The following is a 20914-nucleotide window of genomic DNA, read 5'->3' on the forward strand; positions in this document are numbered from 1 at the left end:
CCCTTATTCGCACTCTTAGTGCGAATAAGGGAGCATGTGACTGTGTGCGCTATGGAGTTTGATCTAATGTTCAAACAAGATATTTGCTACTCGAAAGAGTCAGGGCCAGTGTGCTTGGCCAAACGTGGTCCTTTTCATAGTCGGCGAATTCTTTTCTACAGCTTTTTTATGGCTCAGTTCCTTCATGTTTATTTAGCTAGACATAACTTAGGGATGCAAAGGGAAACATCTCTAGCATCGCATCGCAGGTGAATGACAGGTGCTCTAGAGAGAAGGAATTAACTGCCACGTCGTGAGTATCACACGGCTCCATTGGCTACTGCGCCTGATTTCGAGTACTGCTTTTAATTCGCTTCGTTATTAGACTATATAATTGAAGACGCACAGTTCAGTTCACATATCATAGCGTTACTCAACTGCGCAAGATCGACATGTGTTATGCAAAAAGACTTATCGTTAGCTTTTCCGGCCCTGTCGAAAACGTTAACGACCACAGCACACGAGTGCTTGTTTCACGCGTATACTCCCGTCCAATAAACACACTACAAGATATAATTGATAGCTGGGTTTGCAGACCCAAACGCGAAGAGCGTATAATATAATGACTCTTATTTTATACATCAATGGCTATGCTGCATTGCATTTTGAATTTTAATTAACGATCACATCGATATGAACACAGGTATTCATTAAGGCGCCTTAAGCCAGCTCACTTCGCCTTTATAAAATGATGCGATGCTGCAAAACGTCGACGCGCAAACACTCAGGCGAATGAAATGGCATATCGCGATGCGGATGAAGACACTTAAAGCGCCCCTTCGACCTTCAGCACCCAAGCCCAAGTGGTCGGCACAATGTCCGGCGTCATACAAGGCAGCGACACGGCCAGTGCTTCTCCACCGACTAACTGCTTGTCCATCCGCAGATTGGCGGAGACCTTAGCCTTCGGTGCTCCGAGCATCGTTATCTTGGCCTCCTTGACGAGTCTCAGGGCACCCAGCATGAGTATGCCCGCTGTGGGCCATTTCAGCACGAAGACGTAGACAGTAGTCGAAGAGGCGGAAGGCTTGGACGTGTACCACACGTGGGGTGACAGCGGGTCTTGCTGGTACTTCCAGGGCCGCGTACCGTAAACGGCTTCCCCGTTTACCTTGAGCCAGGCGCCCATCTGCATGAGGCGCTCTTCGAACAGCGGGGAGATGGTGCCGTCGCTAGACGGACCGATGTTGTAGAGCAGGTTGCCGTTGCAGCTGACGGTGGATACGAGCTCCTTGATGAGCTCCTCTATGGTCAGGTAGTCGGAAAGCTGCGCGTTCCTGCGGTATCCCCAGAAGGCGCCTGCTTTCTTGATACCTGCGCGTGAAGACCATAACTGTATGAGCAAGTTTCATCATCATCATCATCATCATCATCATCATCATCATCATCATCATCATCATCATCAGCAGCAGCAGCAGCAGCAGCAGCAGCAGCAGCAGCAGCAGCAGCAGCAGCAGCAGCAGCAGCAGCAGCAGCAGCAGCAGCAGCAGCAGCAGCAGCAGCAGCAGCAGCAGCAGCAGCAGCAGCAGCAGCAGCAGCAGCAGCAGCAGCAGCAGCAGCAGCAGCAGCAGCAGCAGCAGCAGCAGCAGCAGCAGCAGCAGCAGCAGCAGCAGCAGCAGCAGCAGCAGCAGCAGCAGCAGCAGCAGCAGCAGCAGCAGCAGCAGCAGCAGCAGCAGCAGCAGCAGCAGCAGCAGCAGCAGCAGCAGCAGCAGCAGCAGCAGCAGCAGCAGCAGCAGCAGCAGCAGCAGCAGCAGCAGCAGCAGCAGCAGCAGCAGCAGCAGCAGCAGCAGCAGCAGCAGCAGCAGCAGCAGCAGCAGCAGCAGCAGCAGCAGCAGCAGCAGCAGCAGCAGCAGCAGCAGCAGCAGCAGCAGCAGCAGCAGCAGCAGCAGCAGCAGCAGCAGCAGCAGCAGCAGCAGCAGCAGCAGCAGCAGCAGCAGCAGCAGCAGCAGCAGCAGCAGCAGCAGCAGCAGCAGCAGCAGCAGCAGCAGCAGCAGCAGCAGCAGCAGCAGCAGCAGCAGCAGCAGCAGCAGCAGCAGCAGCAGCAGCAGCAGCAGCAGCAGCAGCAGCAGCAGCAGCAGCAGCAGCAGCAGCAGCAGCAGCAGCAGCAGCAGCAGCAGCAGCAGCAGCAGCAGCAGCAGCAGCAGCAGCAGCAGCAGCAGCAGCAGCAGCAGCAGCAGCAGCAGCAGCAGCAGCAGCAGCAGCAGCAGCAGCAGCAGCAGCAGCAGCAGCAGCAGCAGCAGCAGCAGCAGCAGCAGCAGCAGCAGCAGCAGCAGCAGCAGCAGCAGCAGCAGCAGCAGCAGCAGCAGCAGCAGCAGCAGCAGCAGCAGCAGCAGCAGCAGCAGCAGCAGCAGCAGCAGCAGCAGCAGCAGCAGCAGCAGCAGCAGCAGCAGCAGCAGCAGCAGCAGCAGCAGCAGCAGCAGCAGCAGCAGCAGCAGCAGCAGCAGCAGCAGCAGCAGCAGCAGCAGCAGCAGCAGCAGCAGCAGCAGCAGCAGCAGCAGCAGCAGCAGCAGCAGCAGCAGCAGCAGCAGCAGCAGCAGCAGCAGCAGCAGCAGCAGCAGCAGCAGCAGCAGCAGCAGCAGCAGCAGCAGCAGCAGCAGCAGCAGCAGCAGCAGCAGCAGCAGCAGCAGCAGCAGCAGCAGCAGCAGCAGCAGCAGCAGCAGCAGCAGCAGCAGCAGCAGCAGCAGCAGCAGCAGCAGCAGCAGCAGCAGCAGCAGCAGCAGCAGCAGCAGCAGCAGCAGCAGCAGCAGCAGCAGCAGCAGCAGCAGCAGCAGCAGCAGCAGCAGCAGCAGCAGCAGCAGCAGCAGCAGCAGCAGCAGCAGCAGCAGCAGCAGCAGCAGCAGCAGCAGCAGCAGCAGCAGCAGCAGCAGCAGCAGCAGCAGCAGCAGCAGCAGCAGCAGCAGCAGCAGCAGCAGCAGCAGCAGCAGCAGCAGCAGCAGCAGCAGCAGCAGCAGCAGCAGCAGCAGCAGCAGCAGCAGCAGCAGCAGCAGCAGCAGCAGCAGCAGCAGCAGCAGCAGCAGCAGCAGCAGCAGCAGCAGCAGCAGCAGCAGCAGCAGCAGCAGCAGCAGCAGCAGCAGCAGCAGCAGCAGCAGCAGCAGCAGCAGCAGCAGCAGCAGCAGCAGCAGCAGCAGCAGCAGCAGCAGCAGCAGCAGCAGCAGCAGCAGCAGCAGCAGCAGCAGCAGCAGCAGCAGCAGCAGCAGCAGCAGCAGCAGCAGCAGCAGCAGCAGCAGCAGCAGCAGCAGCAGCAGCAGCAGCAGCAGCAGCAGCAGCAGCAGCAGCAGCAGCAGCAGCAGCAGCAGCAGCAGCAGCAGCAGCAGCAGCAGCAGCAGCAGCAGCAGCAGCAGCAGCAGCAGCAGCAGCAGCAGCAGCAGCAGCAGCAGCAGCAGCAGCAGCAGCAGCAGCAGCAGCAGCAGCAGCAGCAGCAGCAGCAGCAGCAGCAGCAGCAGCAGCAGCAGCAGCAGCAGCAGCAGCAGCAGCAGCAGCAGCAGCAGCAGCAGCAGCAGCAGCAGCAGCAGCAGCAGCAGCAGCAGCAGCAGCAGCAGCAGCAGCAGCAGCAGCAGCAGCAGCAGCAGCAGCAGCAGCAGCAGCAGCAGCAGCAGCAGCAGCAGCAGCAGCAGCAGCAGCAGCAGCAGCAGCAGCAGCAGCAGCAGCAGCAGCAGCAGCAGCAGCAGCAGCAGCAGCAGCAGCAGCAGCAGCAGCAGCAGCAGCAGCAGCAGCAGCAGCAGCAGCAGCAGCAGCAGCAGCAGCAGCAGCAGCAGCAGCAGCAGCAGCAGCAGCAGCAGCAGCAGCAGCAGCAGCAGCAGCAGCAGCAGCAGCAGCAGCAGCAGCAGCAGCAGCAGCAGCAGCAGCAGCAGCAGCAGCAGCAGCAGCAGCAGCAGCAGCAGCAGCAGCAGCAGCAGCAGCAGCAGCAGCAGCAGCAGCAGCAGCAGCAGCAGCAGCAGCAGCAGCAGCAGCAGCAGCAGCAGCAGCAGCAGCAGCAGCAGCAGCAGCAGCAGCAGCAGCAGCAGCAGCAGCAGCAGCAGCAGCAGCAGCAGCAGCAGCAGCAGCAGCCGCCGCCGCCGCCGCCGCCGCCGCCGCCGCCGCCGCCGCCGCCGCCGCCGCCGCCGCCGCCGCCGCCGCCGCCGCCGCCGCCGCCGCCGCCGCCGCCGCCGCCGCCGCCGCCGCCGCCGCCGCCTGACTATACCCACTGCAGGGCGAAGGCCTCTCCCATGAGCAAGTTTACTTAACGTAAAAAGTAATGAGCGCTGTGTAAATAGGAGGTAAAGACCCCTTGGATAATGTGTTGAGAGAATGTGTCAGAGTTGGGATAAGGGGTAGTACTTTTCTTTTCTTTCCTGTTACTTTGAACTGAATTAGCAGAAGAGCGGGGAAGTAAGCCAGTTTCTTATCTGTTTGGCGGTTACCATAATTTTCAGGCTTGAGGTGGGAGGTTCAGCTTCAGACCAGCATAGGCTCCTTCCTGGGTTTCAGCTGTTACCTACCCTCTACCCCCTTCCACGCCTGTATAGTGAACGCGTTATAAGTGAAACTTTAAAACTATGTGTAAGTGCTGAGATATCGAGAAACAAAAATTGATTAACCTTTGTCCAGAGGCAGCGCGTTCTCCCACTTGTGGGAAACAAGCTTTCCCGGATTGTAGTGGTCGTGGCAGGCGTAGACATCGCCGTGGCGGCAGCTGGTGTTGATACCCCAGCGGTCATTCACGACAACGCTCCCGCGCACGGGGCTGTCGTTGTAGAGCCAGGCGAGGAACTGCGTGCTGTTCCAGTAGGTGTCCGGGGCCTCCCAGTTGCCGTCAGCCCAAATGATCTCTGGCTGGTATCTGTTCCCGCATTCAAACAGGACCTTGTTTTTGAATCTGAGAATGGAAAATTAACCTTAAAGGTTCTATATATTTAAAAGGGAAGACTTCTTGTACAAGGCTCGTTATAAACAAATGGTATGTTTTGTTTGTTAACTGCGCCACAAAGAATTAAAGACCTTTAAATTTGAGCTTTTTGAACACCCGCTGCTTGATGAGCAAGATAAAGTGCCACCTTATTATGTATCGCGTATTACCCATCTCGAAATATCATCTTTGTTTAAACAGCATTAACAATTTTGTCATATTTCTTAGCCCGGATTACCTTGCTATTTATTTATTCATGCTACGCTTAGCACCATTCACAGCTAAGGTGATACACATGTTGAAGACATATAGGGCAGCGCACTCACATTAATAAATGCATGAAAGGTTATAATAATTAAAATGGTGAAACCGAGGCAAATGACATTTCGAGAAAAAAAAAATGTAATAGCGTAGTAATTTCACATGTAAAAAATCACAGAACACAAAACTGAACGCCATGACGCGTTTCATCGAGAGGCGAGCAAGTTCAAATCTTATAATCTCTACTTCGGCGGTAATGTCCGGCAGCAAGCTGTACCATTCGGGGATAGCAGGAGGAATGAAAAAGTGGATTAAATGAGCTAGAGGCCTCCAGGTGCCAGATCGCATCTTATCGCCGAAAATTGTAGTGCGATAGCATTAGACGGGTCTCAGAAAAAAAAGCCGTTATCTACGCAGGTGGCAGTGGGCAGGTGATGTAATCGAGCAACGATTGGTCGACAGGTTCTGTGACGTCACGGGACCACCTGATACGGCCCAGTTCTTGGGAGCTGCCGACTGCAGTAGTTCTTCGTATACAGTCTGGTTAACAGGTTTATAGCCAAATCCGGGGATCATAAATGTTATGTGGTATATAGCTTACGACTTATTGCCAAATAGCAATTGGGGATAATAAAGGCAATGAATTAAAGGATTAGTTATTAAGCGAGTGGAAATGTGCATGCGCGAACCAGAATCCGCAAGTGGAACCACAGATGCGAAATCTTAACAAATCTGAACCCAAACAAACAAAGCTAAACAAGTGTAAATCGCGCTAGCGGAGCCAAGTCGCATTTAGCTTGCCGATGTAAATCGGGAGCCATCTTTCTGGAATGCTAGAGAGGACATGTCTACTTCATCTTTGAAGCCGAAAGCCCAGTTTTATCTCTTTCCTATCCTTGCCTTCAGTGTCCTTTCTTCGTCGACGCCAGGGGTGTCACGAGGGGTCACCAAGTGATAAAAAGGCTGTTTTCGTTTGGTACTGACCTTGTGGGATTGCGTTAAGCTCAATTAGCGCGCTACGCAAGAACATTACAATTGTCGGAAGTTCGTAATAAGCCACTTTCACGACATACTGCATACCCGACACGCGTCTCTCCCCGCTTAAAGGCGATGGTCGTGCCATGTGCCCCAAGTGGCAGGACGCACGTGTATATACAACCCTGCTGTTGTCGATTCTAGTGACGCGATAGCGTTCAGCGCCATTCCAACTGGTGAAAAGACATGGGGTCGAACACAACAATATTTTTCATTTGTCGCCCCTGACAAAAAAACAAACAAACAAACAAACAAACAAACAAACAAACAAAAAAAAGCACGCAAGGACGTAGTCTCTTCAGTGCCAGTCATGGATCGACGTTGCAGGTGCTTTCACGTGCGCTAATTCTCCGTAACATTGCTACCCGAACGATCAGGCTTTTACACTAGTCGCGACGCGTTAGGGATAAACTTCAGATTAAACCACATCGTTATGCAGGACGTCATGCATGTAACAAAAGACTGCATAAAATTTCGCTGTCCAATGCCGCAGAATAATATACCACTTAATGCAGCACGCGCGACATTTAATCTCTTAAAGACGTCTTAACGTGATAAACAAAGAGTACAACGTACATACGTACAAGGACGAGGAGGGTACATATACAACAAACACCCGTTGTATGCCCTTCTCGTCCTTGTCTGTATGTGCGCAGTGCCTTCTGTTTGTCATAACTGAGCGATTCGCCCAACAACGCACTCTCTTAAACGCCTTAACTCAATGACACAGTTTAAAGGACTCGATTGTCTAGCTTGTGACTACTGAGTGCATATGAGTTCCACGTCCACTAGTTGAGGAATGCAGGTGTGTGCACTAAGACTTTACCTCATTTTTTATAAACTAGTAGGGAATCTCGGCTTTAAAATAACTTTGCCCCTGGAGTTCGCAAAACCTGTTTAATGCGTTACTGAAGAAAGACATTGCAGTGTAACCATTGGAAATAAGAACAGTGTCATCTGGCCATTCAGTGCAGCTAGAAGTGCAGAAAGAGGGAAAAATGAGGAGTCCTCTTTCTGTATTCACACTCAAGCACAATGCATTTGTTCTTGCTTGCTTGTACGATGTGTGCTTGTACCTTATATACGACGTTAGGAAGTGACATTTAAGGTGTCGTTCCTATAAGAACGTGGAAATATTTTATATAATGTGGGCCACTAAGAAAGAACAAGTCGGGCAAAGAACTCTCAAATTCTTTCCGAGCGGTTCTCGCGAAAACCTTTTCAATTCAAGCAAACTAATAAGTAGAACATAAGAAACGAACGAGTGGAACGAAGGTACAAGCTGAGGCGCGTGATTTTTGTGGGGCTCGCTGCGTGCTTTGAAAACCGCGGCGAGGATTCCTTTTTTCTTTTATTACAACGCTAACTGAAGCTGAATTCCAAAACGTTGACGCGTCCCTCCCCGTTTAGGTTCCAATAAACACACTGACGCGATGTCACTGAGAAAGAGCCACCTTCTGGAGTTGTTCATAGCGCCTTAGTTAAACGTTCAGCCTGCTTTGTTCTGATTTTTTGTTGCCCATTTGTTTATATGTTACTGCATTGTAATTTAGAATGCAAAGTTTAAACTGATGAAGTCCTGTCACTGTTGTCGGGATGGTTGGAGGCCTGTAAAGCTTCAACTGTTCAGCTTTTTCTCTTTCTCTTCCCCCCCCCCCCCCTCTTCTCGTCATATATTTGTATGGTGAAGAACAAAATGTATGGATTGATTGATTGAAGTATTCAGAGTACTTAAGTCGTTACGACCATTGGTATCCAAACAAACATTATATGCCGACATCAGCGATTGTCTTCGTGGAGTGTAAGACGTACAGACTACGATGATTTGTTTGAAGGACATACAGATGTGGGGAATTCGGCTTCGCATTTAGTGTGTGGTTGACATTTGAGTTTTAATTAGGTGTCCATAGCATCGAATTGCAGTCGTGAAGGCGCTGACGCATTCGGGAACGCTTGCTGCGTTCTTGTCTTCCCTTGTTTCCCAACTCACGTTTCCACGATGTCTAGGAGCTCGGGTGTGACCTTTGCCCTGATGTAGGTGTCCGTGGTCCATCCGGCCGCCTTGTCTCGCTGGTAGTGCGGGTTGAACCATTCGTAGAGCGAGTAGTAGAGGCCGAACCGCATGCCCCCCGCTTTGCGCACGGCACGGGCCAGCTCTCCCACTAGGTCTCGCTTGGGACCAACGTCCGCGGCGTTCCAGTTCCACGAGACCTTCAGATGAGGTCGTAAAAAACCGATTGAATTTGAGGCACCTTAGCAGATTGGTGGGGAATTACGGCGAATTTTTAACCCATCAGCTGTTTCAGTATCAAGAACTCTCTAAGATGACTGAAGGGAATTTGCCATAATCACTGTATGCCCCCTACTTCTTTCCCTCTTCAAATGACTAGTCAAATAAAGTACATTTTCATATTTATTATCTTACCTGCTTGATATACTGTTATTTTGAGTGGTCGAGAGAGGAGCTCAACACGGGGGAGGTGAGGTTCAAAGAAAAAGGGTAAGCAAACACAGAAGAGCAGAAAAGCCGAATTGTATCGAGTGACGCACTTACAGAACGAGGTGTAACTGACCGACTGCGTGAGTGATGACCTGACTACTGATCGACTGATGAGATTATCGTTTGACTGATTGATCAGTTTAATGGCAACTCAGCAAAATGTGAGGCGCGCACCTTGGAGGGCCAGAGTGTGTAGCCCTCGTGGTGCTTGCTGGTCAGCACTACGTAGCGGGCGCCCGCTTTCTTGAAGAGCTGCGCCCAGCGGTCCGGGTCGAACAACTCTGCCCTGAAGCTGGCTGCGAACTCGGGGTACGTGAAACCGTCCCGGTAGTTTTTCGCCATGAAGTCTCGGTAGGCGTCCGAGCCGTTCATTTGCCAGTGCCACCAGAACCATTCCGAGTAGAAGGCTGGCACCGAGAAGACGCCCCAGTGCACGAAGATGCCCACCTGTACACGGACGCGATTTCTGGTTTGACTGGAATGTCACAACGGGGAGAAGTCTGCACTTCACGGTGCGGATGATAGAAGTCTGCGCCATTTAATGAGCGTTGTTGCCTGCAGAGTGCATTTTATTTTAATTTTTCCGTTAGAGCATTGGGAATTCCTCTGGAAAAGCAGCTGGTGATCAAGCGTATTTTGATACCTCAATGTCTCCCTTCCAGCGAAGGGGAATTTTCGTTTAACTTGCTAAAGAGACCTAGTGCAAGGTAAGCGGTGATGCAAGACAGAAAAAGGGCAATGCTAAAGTCAAGTGTTCGTATTAGATGCCGGATAGAAACATGTTGGTTCCTTGCTCTTTCGAATACGTTTTGTCGTTTCAATACCACTCCTACGCTGCCCAGAGCGTTGTACTCCGTGCATTAGACCTCAGTAGACATCAACGGTGCCTCCTCTGTCTGGGTTCTTTACTTCGAAGTCGCACACTCGAGTGAAAAACTACGGACACAGTGTGGTTTCTAAGCTGAACGCGTACCTTAGCTTCGTCGTACCAGGACGGCAGTGGCCGTGAGTCCAAGGAAGTCCAGTCAGCTGTGTAGCGCGTCTCCGGAGAATGTGGGGGCAGGACTGCTGAACTTTGGGCTGCAGGCGCGTGAAGATGCACACGAAGTACTGCATTGCTCTTGCACGGCAGCGAACATTAGGTATTATGTCTGGGTCGGTTTAAAGTTTCTAACATAGCGAATATTTACTAGCGTAGAGGCATAGCGGACCGAGACCAGTTGGGTGTCGGCTGTGCTTGCGCACCTGGCAACAGGCTCCGCCGGTATACGCCTGCGGTATGTATGTTTTTGCTATGCTAAATCTTACAGTGATATAACTTCGCTCGTTATTTTTAAATTTCATGTGCTTCACGCGCTTAAGGATCCGCGTTATCTTAGCGTATTTAGTTTTTTTCTGGTTTGGATCACAATTCGCAATTTTGACATCGTGACACAGCACAATGCCATTTTTCGTGATGAATATGTGCAAGAGATTGACGGAAGATGGCTTCAAAATTCGGTCGCATGGATGAATGGAATTCAAAACAAGAAGACAAGACAAAATTATGCCACCTGGAATTTAAGGCCGATCGCTTGGGCTGACATGGAGAAAAACATTTCTTTCACTAGCCGATCTGTTCCTATTCTGATTCCATTGGCTTTCACCCGCCAGTCTACTGCAAACTGATTCTTTTCTTATTCTTATTCTATTCATAATATTATCGCTAGCTTGGTCATTTTTGCGAAGTCATTGCTAGTTAATTTCAGAATTGCTTAGTCATACCTAATATGACATCATCCTTCTATCCTCTACAAAAGGTATATATGTTGGGACCATAATTTCTTTTTGATGAACATTTAGCTCCACCTTTAAAGGGACTGTGAACCGCCCTAAATTGAGGCAAAGTAAAACGTTCGAGAGATAGGTACTCCCTCACTAGTCACTTCATGGCAAGAAGTTTTTAGCTAGCTTCATTAATACCCGATACATCGGCGAATAAATATGGCTCTCCCCTCTCAACTCAACACTCCTAGACACCAGAAAAAAAAGGAAAACAGCTGGGGGACTCCGCCCCGCCTATGAAAACGTCACCGAGTGACACTCGGTTCGCAGACTTCCGGTTTTCGCGCCAGTTTTCCCTAGCGTGGAATTTTTCGTTCCCAGATCGCCCACATATTCATCGGTCTCTGCCTTTTCCTTCTCCTCTGCGCTTGCATAGCTTTCACCCTTGTCTCGTGTCTTCCTCGGCCGCCAGCTTCTGCAGTTTCTTGACCTCTCCAAATTGTGCGCGACAACAGCCCGAACGACCCGGGTCGTTCGCGAGAGCATGCTGCATGATGGACAGGCTGCTGTCGACATCGGTAGCTGCCGCGGGGAAGCACTTCCCTTCATATATCCCTATCCAATTGAACGCAAATCAGCGTGCACTCTTGCCGAGCACGACTTTCCAAAAGACCTCTTTCTTCTCTCAAACTGTCCGTCAGTCTCCTGTGTCTGTAGCATTTTACCGTGTTCTATTGGTTGACCAACGGCGGCCGGTCTCCTCGCGGAGTTGGCGATAGCCAGCAACGACTCTGCATGGATACTTGCAGAGTCGTTGCACTTGGATACTTGCAGAGTTGTACGCGTGCAAAAATGCCGTGGTCGTGTTTAGGCAGAACGAGCACTTTCACGATGGTTGGCGAGATGTATCTGTTGTGGTGCATAACGAATGTAATGTATTATCGGCGTGAGCATGGATTGATCATTTCAAGAGATCGCTACAAAGTTTGGATATCGGATTACAGGTGAGCACGAATTACCCGTCCGCGAGTATAAAGAATTGTGATTATAAAAAGAGTAGTGCTCCGTTTCTTTCTTTTTTTTTTTATTCTTTCGCTCGTCGTTGAGGAAGTGCCAAGCGGTAACGTGCACGCGTGTTTTATCTCGTGTGTATGCATCGTCCGAGCCAGAATCGACGGCACAAAAGATCAGCAAAGCAACTCGACACACGCAGTGCGATAGCTCAAGGTGTCCCAGATTTCCGCAGCTACACGCAAGAATCGCGCACAGAATAGAACACGCGTGTGGGTATACGCTAGAGAGGCATCGGAAGAACTTTGCCGAAATGCTTTTCCAGTGTAGCAGGGAGTTCGCCCAATGTCGTCATCCGCGTGGAGGCTGAGGGCGAAAATAATGTATTCTCGCGCGCTTTTAGTTGCGGAGTCCCGACCCTCTGCTCGGGTCTGCGCACCTGAATAGATGAGCCTCCTATATTGATGGAAATAGCTTTCAATCCAAACGCCAACTGTTCGCGCAGCAGCTTGTTTACGAGACGTATTGCCGGGTGAAAGAGACGTGGTTTCAGAGAGTTCGTTGTCGGTGCAGTACGATAGGGTCGCCAAAACTACGCGAGCACGCTGATGACGGACAGAGTTGACCAGCTGTTTTCGCAGTGGCGCGATCATCGACATCAATCTTTAAGCTTCATTTGCAGACATCGTATACTTACTTGCAATACAGTACTGCCCTAGCGAAAAAAACCGTATGAGTCACAATAACCTCATACAGATTTCTGATACTAAACTCGTGCATATCTCATACAATCTCACATATTTCTCATACGTTGAATGATATTTGTACGAGATTATATGAAATTTATACGAGTTTAGTATGAGAAATTTGTATGAGGTTATTGTGACTCATAAGGTTTTTTCGCTAGGGTGGGATAAAATTACGCCAAAAATGAGCCATGTTCGGGATTGATGACACATACCGAGTTGCTTGTAGAAGTGAAATCTGCGATACAAGCAAGTTTCTACACACATGCAGTGGAATATCAGTTGACGACGGTGTGGCTTGGCTCACGCAGTCAGCTTGTATGCTAACCTCGCTGCTGCGGCGTCGATGAGCTCAATCATCTGTTTATATCTTTATGAAAATGTTGTCAACAATAAGACAGTGTCATGCGTAAACTATCTGCTATTGCGCTTGGTCAATTCCAAAACGCTGTCCGCTGTGGCTTCGATGCCAAATAAACAATGTCTAGGCGCACGGCCAGAGTACTGTCGCGCGCTGCACGCGCGGATGGCACCTCTGCCGTAACATCGCGGCATTTGGTGCTGCACGTAACCGGTCCGAATTTGTCTACTTTTTTGATGCAGCTGATGACAGACCTTTTGTGACGCACGTTCCAATTATTTAACAACACGCCGCACAAAAGATCGATGCTCATTTTATTGATTAGTTGCATTTGATTATTTTTTTTTCTCCTAGGCCGCTCCGCCTGCGTTCTTGTAGCTTGGGATCTTTCGCTGCATATTTTTGTAACTTGGCTTGGATTCGGAAATAAACTTTCAACTTCAAAAGAAACCCTTTGTGACCAGATCCAGTCACTAGTATTCTTTGCGAAACAACCTTAAATCTTATTGGCTGTTAATCGCAGAGGTGCGGTGAGATATAGTAGTCTATAATACAGGAATGGTGATGGCAGATTTTATTAGTGGCAGGGCAGCTTTAGGCAGAGACGAGAACAAGCAAACGGGAAGCATGTACCCAGCGTGTCACTGATGCTACCTAGCTGGTTGCACTGAGAACTGGGCCCTGCACACCCCACACGCTAGGCAGACGAGCCGACCACTTGTCAGGCCACTGCTGAAGTTACATTATAAGAAGGTATTTTATGGTACTGTTAAGCTACTGCGCCTTTCAGGGGAAACTACCTGCTCCCATTTACTCTCATATTCAGCATGCACAGCGCGCGAGAAAAGGGGGATACGTTAATTGCGCGCGAGGAAAGAATACTTTTTGACAGCCAAGGGGGCTGGGGGAGGGGGCAGGGTAATTACGCGATTAAATACGGTATTCAAGGGTATGTCATCACAGCGTGCTTTCTGCGCTACAGCGTAACTTACTTCGACCCACTTTGGGTGCTGCAGTTATAGTTAATATTCGGGAAGGCTGTACCTCTGACGGAGGCCCTGAGCCCGAGCACGAAGTACAGCACCACGATAACCTGTACCAAGATCATGCCAAGCCAGAGCCGGTACTTCGTCGGGTACATGATTCCCGGCCACTCGAGTCTGCAATCGGGAACAACACAGAGGAACAGAGTGTCAAGAGCAGCATCTTTTAGCGAGACGAAAGCGCGATTTGGCGCTCTATGTTCAACACAAGAGTGCAAAGGAATCCCTTTATTAATGGCCCCGACATGTCTTGAAGTCGTATTCCATTTACACCTGTTAGTGTTACAGTGCAGGTGATTGGAAGGCGCAATAAATTGACGAAGACATGACACACTGTGGGCACCATTTTCTGGAGTACGCCTGGTGATTGGAACCGGCGGCTGCGTTACTGAGGTGTATCCGACTACACAAAGCTGCGATTCTAACGTGCAGTAGCGAAAACGGTAAAAAAAGGGCTATTGCGGACTTCTGACGATTCTGAACTCGTGTCATCTTTGTATTCTGTTAAAATGGAGCATTCGAGAACGATCGCGGTCTGTGGGAATATGAAGCTGTGCGCCGTTTTATTCACGTTCTCCTAGACAACGTCGTGTGGTCCATAGGCCCCGCCGCGGTGGATCAGTGTTTAGGACCCCCGAATGCTGATGCTGAGGACGCGGATTTGGTCCTATAGTCCCGCTGTGGCCACGTTTCGGCGGAGGTGTAACAAAAAACACCATTGTACCGAGCGATGTCAGTGCGCATTAAAGAACACTATAGGGGTAGAAATTTTCAGCCCCATTCACTACTACTATAGTCTTTGGGACGTTAAACTCTACAAACCAAGTGAAACCAAATCAAACCCCTATAGGAGCATGCCGCTGTTGGTGCCAAAACCAAGACTAGCTGGTAGCAACGACAAAGGCAGGAGCTATGCCCAGCATTGCAAGCAGGAAGAAACAACAAAAGAAGGGCCGTTTGGCCATGCTGACAGCTATCACGATCAATATCGCATCAGTTCTTATTCCGATTATATCATATTGGAACTTCCAGACATGCTTACGTGCTATTGAGAAGTCTTGTGGAGGGACTTTCGATATGGGCCCAAGAGACCATGTTCTTAGGGGTGGTAATTTACTCAGCTTCATTGCTGACGCAATGCTCTGTATTGTATTGGACAATTATCAATGGTCAAGGTGTCTGTTTCGCCAGGAGAGTGACGAAGGAAAGAGAAATTTTCTCATCAATTCTTTCAGGCCAAAGTTGGGGCTGTTTGGCACTACTGTAGTGGATGCCTATCAATCAATGGTCGTGTTATGTAAAGTTTATTTTTCGCTTACTTTGATTCGACTCTCAGCAGTTTTCAACAAAGGGAGTCTGCCGTTGACGTCGACCATTACCACTGACTACTGCATGTGATGCCAGAGCTGACAAGCAGAGAGGCAGAAGAATAGATCGGGAAAAGGACGGTGGCACACACCACGTTGTGGATGCACTGAACGAAAGTTAGAACGACGTGCCGTGCAGTTTGTGGTGTGAATCAATTGTTCCAGGACACTGCAGAAAGGGTTGGATGTGCTGTTTTGTGTGTATGCATTGGTCCGAGCAATTAAGACTAAATAAATTATTGCTATACAGAGAGCGAGAAACCGAAGTGAACGAGACTGCAGTTTCATTCTTTTCAGGGTGGGGGAATGGGAAGGATGGATGTTTCAGATGCACGATAGCAACCTGAAGGAATCGTTCAGGCGGTTATTCATGTCCCGTGAAAATCGTCCTTGAAAGTTTCGAAAAGAGTGCCTCATGTTACCTCCTTTACACTGTTGTTGTTGTTGTTGCGACTGAAGGAAGAAGGAAAAAAAAAATGCATGAGCCTGCTACTGGCTCTGTAGCTGAGCCACCTCCGCTTCCTCGTGCGGACAGAAGAGAAAATAGAGAAGAAAGAAACATAAGAGGGAAAGAAAGAAGCGCGTCGCAACAGCCGTCGTCCACCACCGAAACGGTAGCGGGTGCACTGACAGCCAACAGATAAAAATACAGTGGCAGGCTAGACCCCGCCGCAAGCGGCAGTGACCTACCAGTCCAAGCCCCGTAGGGCCAGGGGCAGCCACTCCCGCTTTACACTGTGCTCGGTGCGTAATGAGGCGACCATATACAACGGCGTTGGGATTTTTTAATTTACAGCACTGCCACGAAGTTCCTTGCCCGTGGCTTTGTCGACAGCACGTTTGGTAACGCCTTCGCTCTGTGGCACAGGTTTATATTAGCTGCATTCTCTCCCGCATCAATGTCAGCAAGTAAACAGATGCGTTGCTTCTAGATTTTGTGGATTTAGCCCACGCGCAATGCATCAGCAAAAGGGGAAACAATATTTCCAAATAAACATTTGGATTTTTTTTTTTTTGACACAGCTGGACTCGATGGCTGCGTTAACAATATTCTTAGTCGAACGGTGTACAAGATTGATCATCCGAAGTCGCCAGCACACCTACATGCCTATGTACTGTATCTTGCTCGCAGTAGAGCGGACAATATGCGTTTCTATTGCGTGCTCGCAAGCCAGTTACACAGGTATAAAGGACATCACTTCGAGCTCGCAGCTTCCAGTGCACTCTTAACAAGTTGTGCGACGGACTATCGGGTATTGAGCGTGAGGAACCAACCCACGTGTTTGCAATCCTAATGCGAATGCTTGGCGAATCAGCATTATGGCTGGCACGTTCCGTAGCGAGGACGCCCATAGAAGCGGAGTGGTCAATGACTCGCTGTTTTTTCTTTCAGGGTAACGGGAAAGTAAGTATGGTACCGATGCATAACTGTACCGCTATACAACGCATAAAAAAAAGCTTTGGTGATACATAGTCCAAGTGAAGCACAACCTGAGTGATTGATGGTTCCTGCCGTAGAACTTTTTTCCCTGTAGTACTGCCGTGAAGCCGCATGCAGGAAACCTTGAGCTATGGGGGTTTCCTCCTGTGTCTTCGTTTGATGCAATACCTTGCTGAAGAAATAAACACTTTGATCTGTCTAATGAATATACAGTTATTATGACAACAAGAAGAGAAGTAGTTATGCTTGAGGGTTTTCTCCCCAGAATCCTTGCAAGGACTTAAGCGAACACAAGTACTCAAGTGGGCGGTGTCACGCCAAGTTTTAGGTTGCTCCGACTTGTTGGTCTGCTGATATACACTGCTGCTTTGATATGTGCTGCTGCTGCAGAGAAAGATAACTACATAGGTTTGGCTTATCAACGTGTCGCTTTTGGGCTGGTTGGGTTAGCTTTGTTTTACAGGGTTCAACCTCCCATAGTGGCTCAGGCTGTGACGGATGCCGTAGTGGAGGGCTCCGGATATAATTTCATCCATCTGCATGCACTAAAATCGCTCACTGCACATGAGCCTCACATTTCGCTTCCATCGAAACGGGGCTGCAGCAGCCGGGATCGAACTCGCGTCTACTTTGTTTTAGTTGTCGAGCACCCTAGGCACTGAGCCACCGAGGCGAGGCTGGAGCTGGACACATGCTTCGAACACCCACTGCGGCATAGCTCACTGGCAAGGGCGCTATAAGCACAATTCATAGCCGTTACATTTGATGGAGGCACGCAAGGCTGAAACGATCATGCATGACTTATTTCTGTTCGCACAAAAGAACTTCGGATGGACGAGTCAATAATAATAATAATAATAATAATAATAATAATAATAATAATAATAATAATAATAATAATAATAATAATAATAATAATAATAATTATTATTATTATTATTATTATTATTATTATTATTATTATTATTATTATTATTGACGAGACTGTTCCGAAGCCGCCATCCACCTTGTCTCGTAGCTCATGCCACTGCCTTGAAGCGTAAAAGGAAAAAAAATTATTCCGTGAGCTAAAAAAAGAAATTACGGCGCCCCCCAAAAATGTATATCATTAATGGCTTTCTGTTAATTTCTCAGAAGATACCAGTTAAGGCATCTTAGCTCAGCAATGGCTGGACTTATGAGCGCGCGCTTTTATGAAGAATCGAGCGCTCCCTTCGAGACTGCCCGTGGCTGAACATTCAGTATATTACTGGTACCGCCCGTTAAACAAATTGAGTTTCCTACCACGTCCACAGCACTGCGTTCGATGCACGTAGTACGTGCACAACTCTGGCAAATTTGTTAGTATAGGATTCCATGCTCCGATGGTTGGTTGCTAAATGCATCTGTGAAAGTGCGGAAGATTGCTGATAAAAGCTTCTTATGAATGCTGGACTCATCACCTGGCCTTTGATTATACACGCTTACTTTTCAGCGGAGTACCAAGTTAAGACTGTCACGTGCGTGGGTGACATCAGTAATGGAAAAGGTCTGAGGGAAAACTTGTAAACAAGTGCTGTACTGGGGCAAACCTGTTACATCGGATTAGGAACTGGCTTTGCCAGCGAAATTAACAGTCGCTACCAGATTCTGTTGAACGTAAACATATACGCGTTATTTACCGCTCTTTTTCGCGGAGCGTGCTCGTACAGTCGAGTCTACTATAGTAGTTATCGCTTCGGTAAGAATCCTATTGTGAAAAACATGCCTTATACGAGTACGATTAAAGTGCCCTGTGTTCGTTAATCATAAAACACCTTTGCTTACAAAGAAGACCGCCACAAGCATCAAACGATCCTATGATATTGGTACGCATGATGCACTGCATCTGTTCGGGTGAGCGCAACACATTTCCCTTGAAGCCCTGTAGTGTCCAACCGCGTCGTCGATTGAAAGTGACTGGAGCGCGCGTGTTGCTGTTTGGCAGCAGACAGCGCATTCCGAGAATCAACATTTTCTACGTATTCATTTCTTCATGCAACAAATGCATCGCTGTTAACAGAGCGGATAATAGAACAGCATACACTCGCTGTAAAAAAAGAAAGAAACAAAAAACACGTCTGGAGACGATCATTGCATTTCTACTTCACGATGCGAACCACGCGAGTCTTGCAGGAGCGCTTGCTTTAATTATGACGGCTGTGCTGGAGAAAACTTCGAAGCTACTTAGCAAATATATTTGTCATTCTTCTGTCACTTAGTGGGGATAACAAGGTAAGAAATTTACCCGGAAGAGACATTCAGTGATGTCTCTTTTGATGTTATGAGTCGCTTCGGGAACTTATGTACCCCAAAATATCGCGTTTTCTCTTTATAAACTTGGTAGTTAGCCGCACATATATACTGTCACGAAGTAAGAGCTGTAAGGATCACACGTTAATCAAACAGATCTAGGACTTCAAATGCATATTCTGATTGACCGGCATTCTCGCTGGTCAAGCCATTGACACCAGGTGGCATTCATTGGTCTGGATGACGTCATCGTGCATTCGGCTACGGCAGCCATGGTAACGACGACATTGATAACCACGTCCTAAATTCCAAACACCACACTGGTACAGCTGTCATTGGTAACAAGGTAACGAGAGTAAACACATTTACAAAGTAGACACAAAGGCAAACGAAGCCTGCTGACACGCAGTGGAAAGATTCGTCACCTTACTGACACATCATGGGGTACAGATTGGAAGGCCTACAGCTCAGGCTACACAGAAGGTGTGTGCAGCAAGGTGAGTGGTTAGATGCTCTTACTCATCCGCCTTGGGCAAAGTCGCCTTGGGCAAAGTCGCCTTGGGCAAAGTCGCCTTGGGCAAAGCCGCCTTTGAGCCTTCGTCATAGCGCTTCTTTGACGGCGAAGCGCCTAGTTTCTTGGACGCACGCTTGGCCGCCCTGTCCCGTTCCTGGTGGCCCTTGGGCACCGCCGTGCCCGGAGGCGGCAGCAGCGGCTGCTGGGCGTCCCCGGGAGGCGACGCCTCTCTCTGCGGCTGCTTCGACCTCGCGCTCGACCGCTCTCTGGAGACGAGGTCACCGCTGGGAAGAAACACCCTGGCCGCCTGTTCTCCTTTGCCCTCCATGACGTGGAAACCTGGGAGGTGAAGCGATGGGTGAAGTACACAGCTGGAAAGACCCTGGAGACTGAGGTCTTAGAATTGGTGTGAATATGTGAGAGAGCAACTCTGGGTTAGTCGACAAGGAGAGACCAGATTTTGTTCTGCAAAGACCATTTGGTCCTGCAACAGGCCCCTGAAGTTCACATTCACCCCTAAATTCATTGTTGCTATCTGTTTATTGCCTTCTAGTGAATTTTCTCTTCACTGGGTGATTTTCAAAAGTAATCCATTGTTCAGCTATGTTTTGCACAGCGAACCCTTCTTACGCTTCCTGTTTCATCACCATAGACTCTGTAGTGATGGCCGGTAATAAGCATAATGAATAAAACAGTAAATCACAGACATCGAGCAGATTATCTGATTCAATAAACTGCATAAACAAAATGCGCTTTTAAGGTGATGCCTTTGGAAAGAATGCTTTGCTATTTTGCCACATCCGTCGCGCCACTGCATTTCCTCTTCCCTTGTCTGACTGTGGTCACGATAACAATTTTTATACTTTTACTTATTTTCAATTATACACATTTCATCTCTGCGTGCCACGCTGGGTAAGAGAGTGATGCACGTTCGCTTTCGGCCTCTTTGCTCCTCTTCTCGCACTCGCCCCTGACTACATATAAGAATAAAGCCCTCCTGATGGGTTTTACATAGGAAGGTTTTACGCAGAGATACACAACGGCCTTTTCGCTTAATGGTACTCGTACTGCTTGCGTGGTAAAACTGATCTGAGATATTTCATGGGGGAGGGGTGGCGTTATGATTAAGGCAGTCAGGGTAGACTCGACAGATTGGAGACAGCATAAAGCAAAATTCATGACGGTGGGTTAAGGTGTTTAATAACATCCATGCTGGCCACCAGAAATTTTGGTAAAGTTATGGAAATAGTTGAAATCGAAGTTCGAGTGGCCCACTTGAAGTTTGCTCGCGATGTGGACTTGCACGTTTCCGCTTAGAGTCCTGATACCACAGTGTACTTGATACACGAACGTGCTTACTAAAAATAATTGTGTTTCCGTGGTTGATATTCCCGCAGCTAAGTAGAGAAAGCAGAACTTAGCTCTGGTGCATAAACTTCATAAAGAACTGCATAAACAAACACGGACGCATAAAGAAGACACAGTGCCTTGCCCCATCCAATAAGAGGTTAAAGAAGACGATGAGCATGAAGAGTCTAGAAATACCTTACAATTCGGCAAGGATAAATTGTTTTGGTTGTTAGTGGTTGAAGGACCATGTACTGATGTATTACCTAGCGTTGGTGGCTGTTTGTGCTCCGATGAAAGAGAATGAAGAGATTCTATCGATTGGCTTT

The 20914-nt window shown here is 49.2% G+C and overlaps 1 protein-coding gene across 1 annotated transcript; it reads right to left on the reverse strand.

Annotated features, from left to right (window-relative positions):
- Nucleotides 1-711: 711 nt before the first annotated feature.
- LOC146199375 (alpha-L-fucosidase-like) lies at nt 712-19566 on the reverse strand. The gene is made up of 7 exons (XM_084592115.1): nt 19244-19566; nt 13647-13762; nt 9694-9800; nt 8895-9167; nt 8211-8431; nt 4617-4858; nt 712-1353 (listed from the first exon to the last, which is right to left on the reverse strand). The coding sequence occupies exons 1-7, from the start codon at nt 19564-19566 to the stop codon at nt 806-808; spliced, it is 1830 nt and encodes a 609-aa protein (XP_084448241.1). The 3' UTR covers nt 712-805.
- Nucleotides 19567-20914: the final 1348 nt, after the last annotated feature.

The sequence above is a fragment of the Amblyomma maculatum genome, chromosome 2 (assembly GCF_055883805.1).
Source record: "Amblyomma maculatum isolate TAMU_Amacu chromosome 2, ASM5588380v1, whole genome shotgun sequence".
Taxonomy (NCBI): domain Eukaryota; kingdom Metazoa; phylum Arthropoda; class Arachnida; order Ixodida; family Ixodidae; genus Amblyomma; species Amblyomma maculatum.

Bases quoted from the DNA above. Each gene is read 5' to 3' on its own strand.
- LOC146199375 (XM_084592115.1), bottom strand. From the start codon at position 19,566: ATGGAGGGCAAAGGAGAACAGGCGGCCAGGGTGTTTCTTCCCAGCGGT. The intron at 9,168-9,693 runs GTACGCGTTCAG...GTCCGTGTACAG, and splicing joins CCTGGTACGACGAAGCTAAG to GTGGGCATCTTCGTGCACTG. The intron at 4,859-8,210 runs GTGAGTTGGGAA...ATGCGGGAACAG, and splicing joins CTCCTAGACATCGTGGAAAC to ATACCAGCCAGAGATCATTT.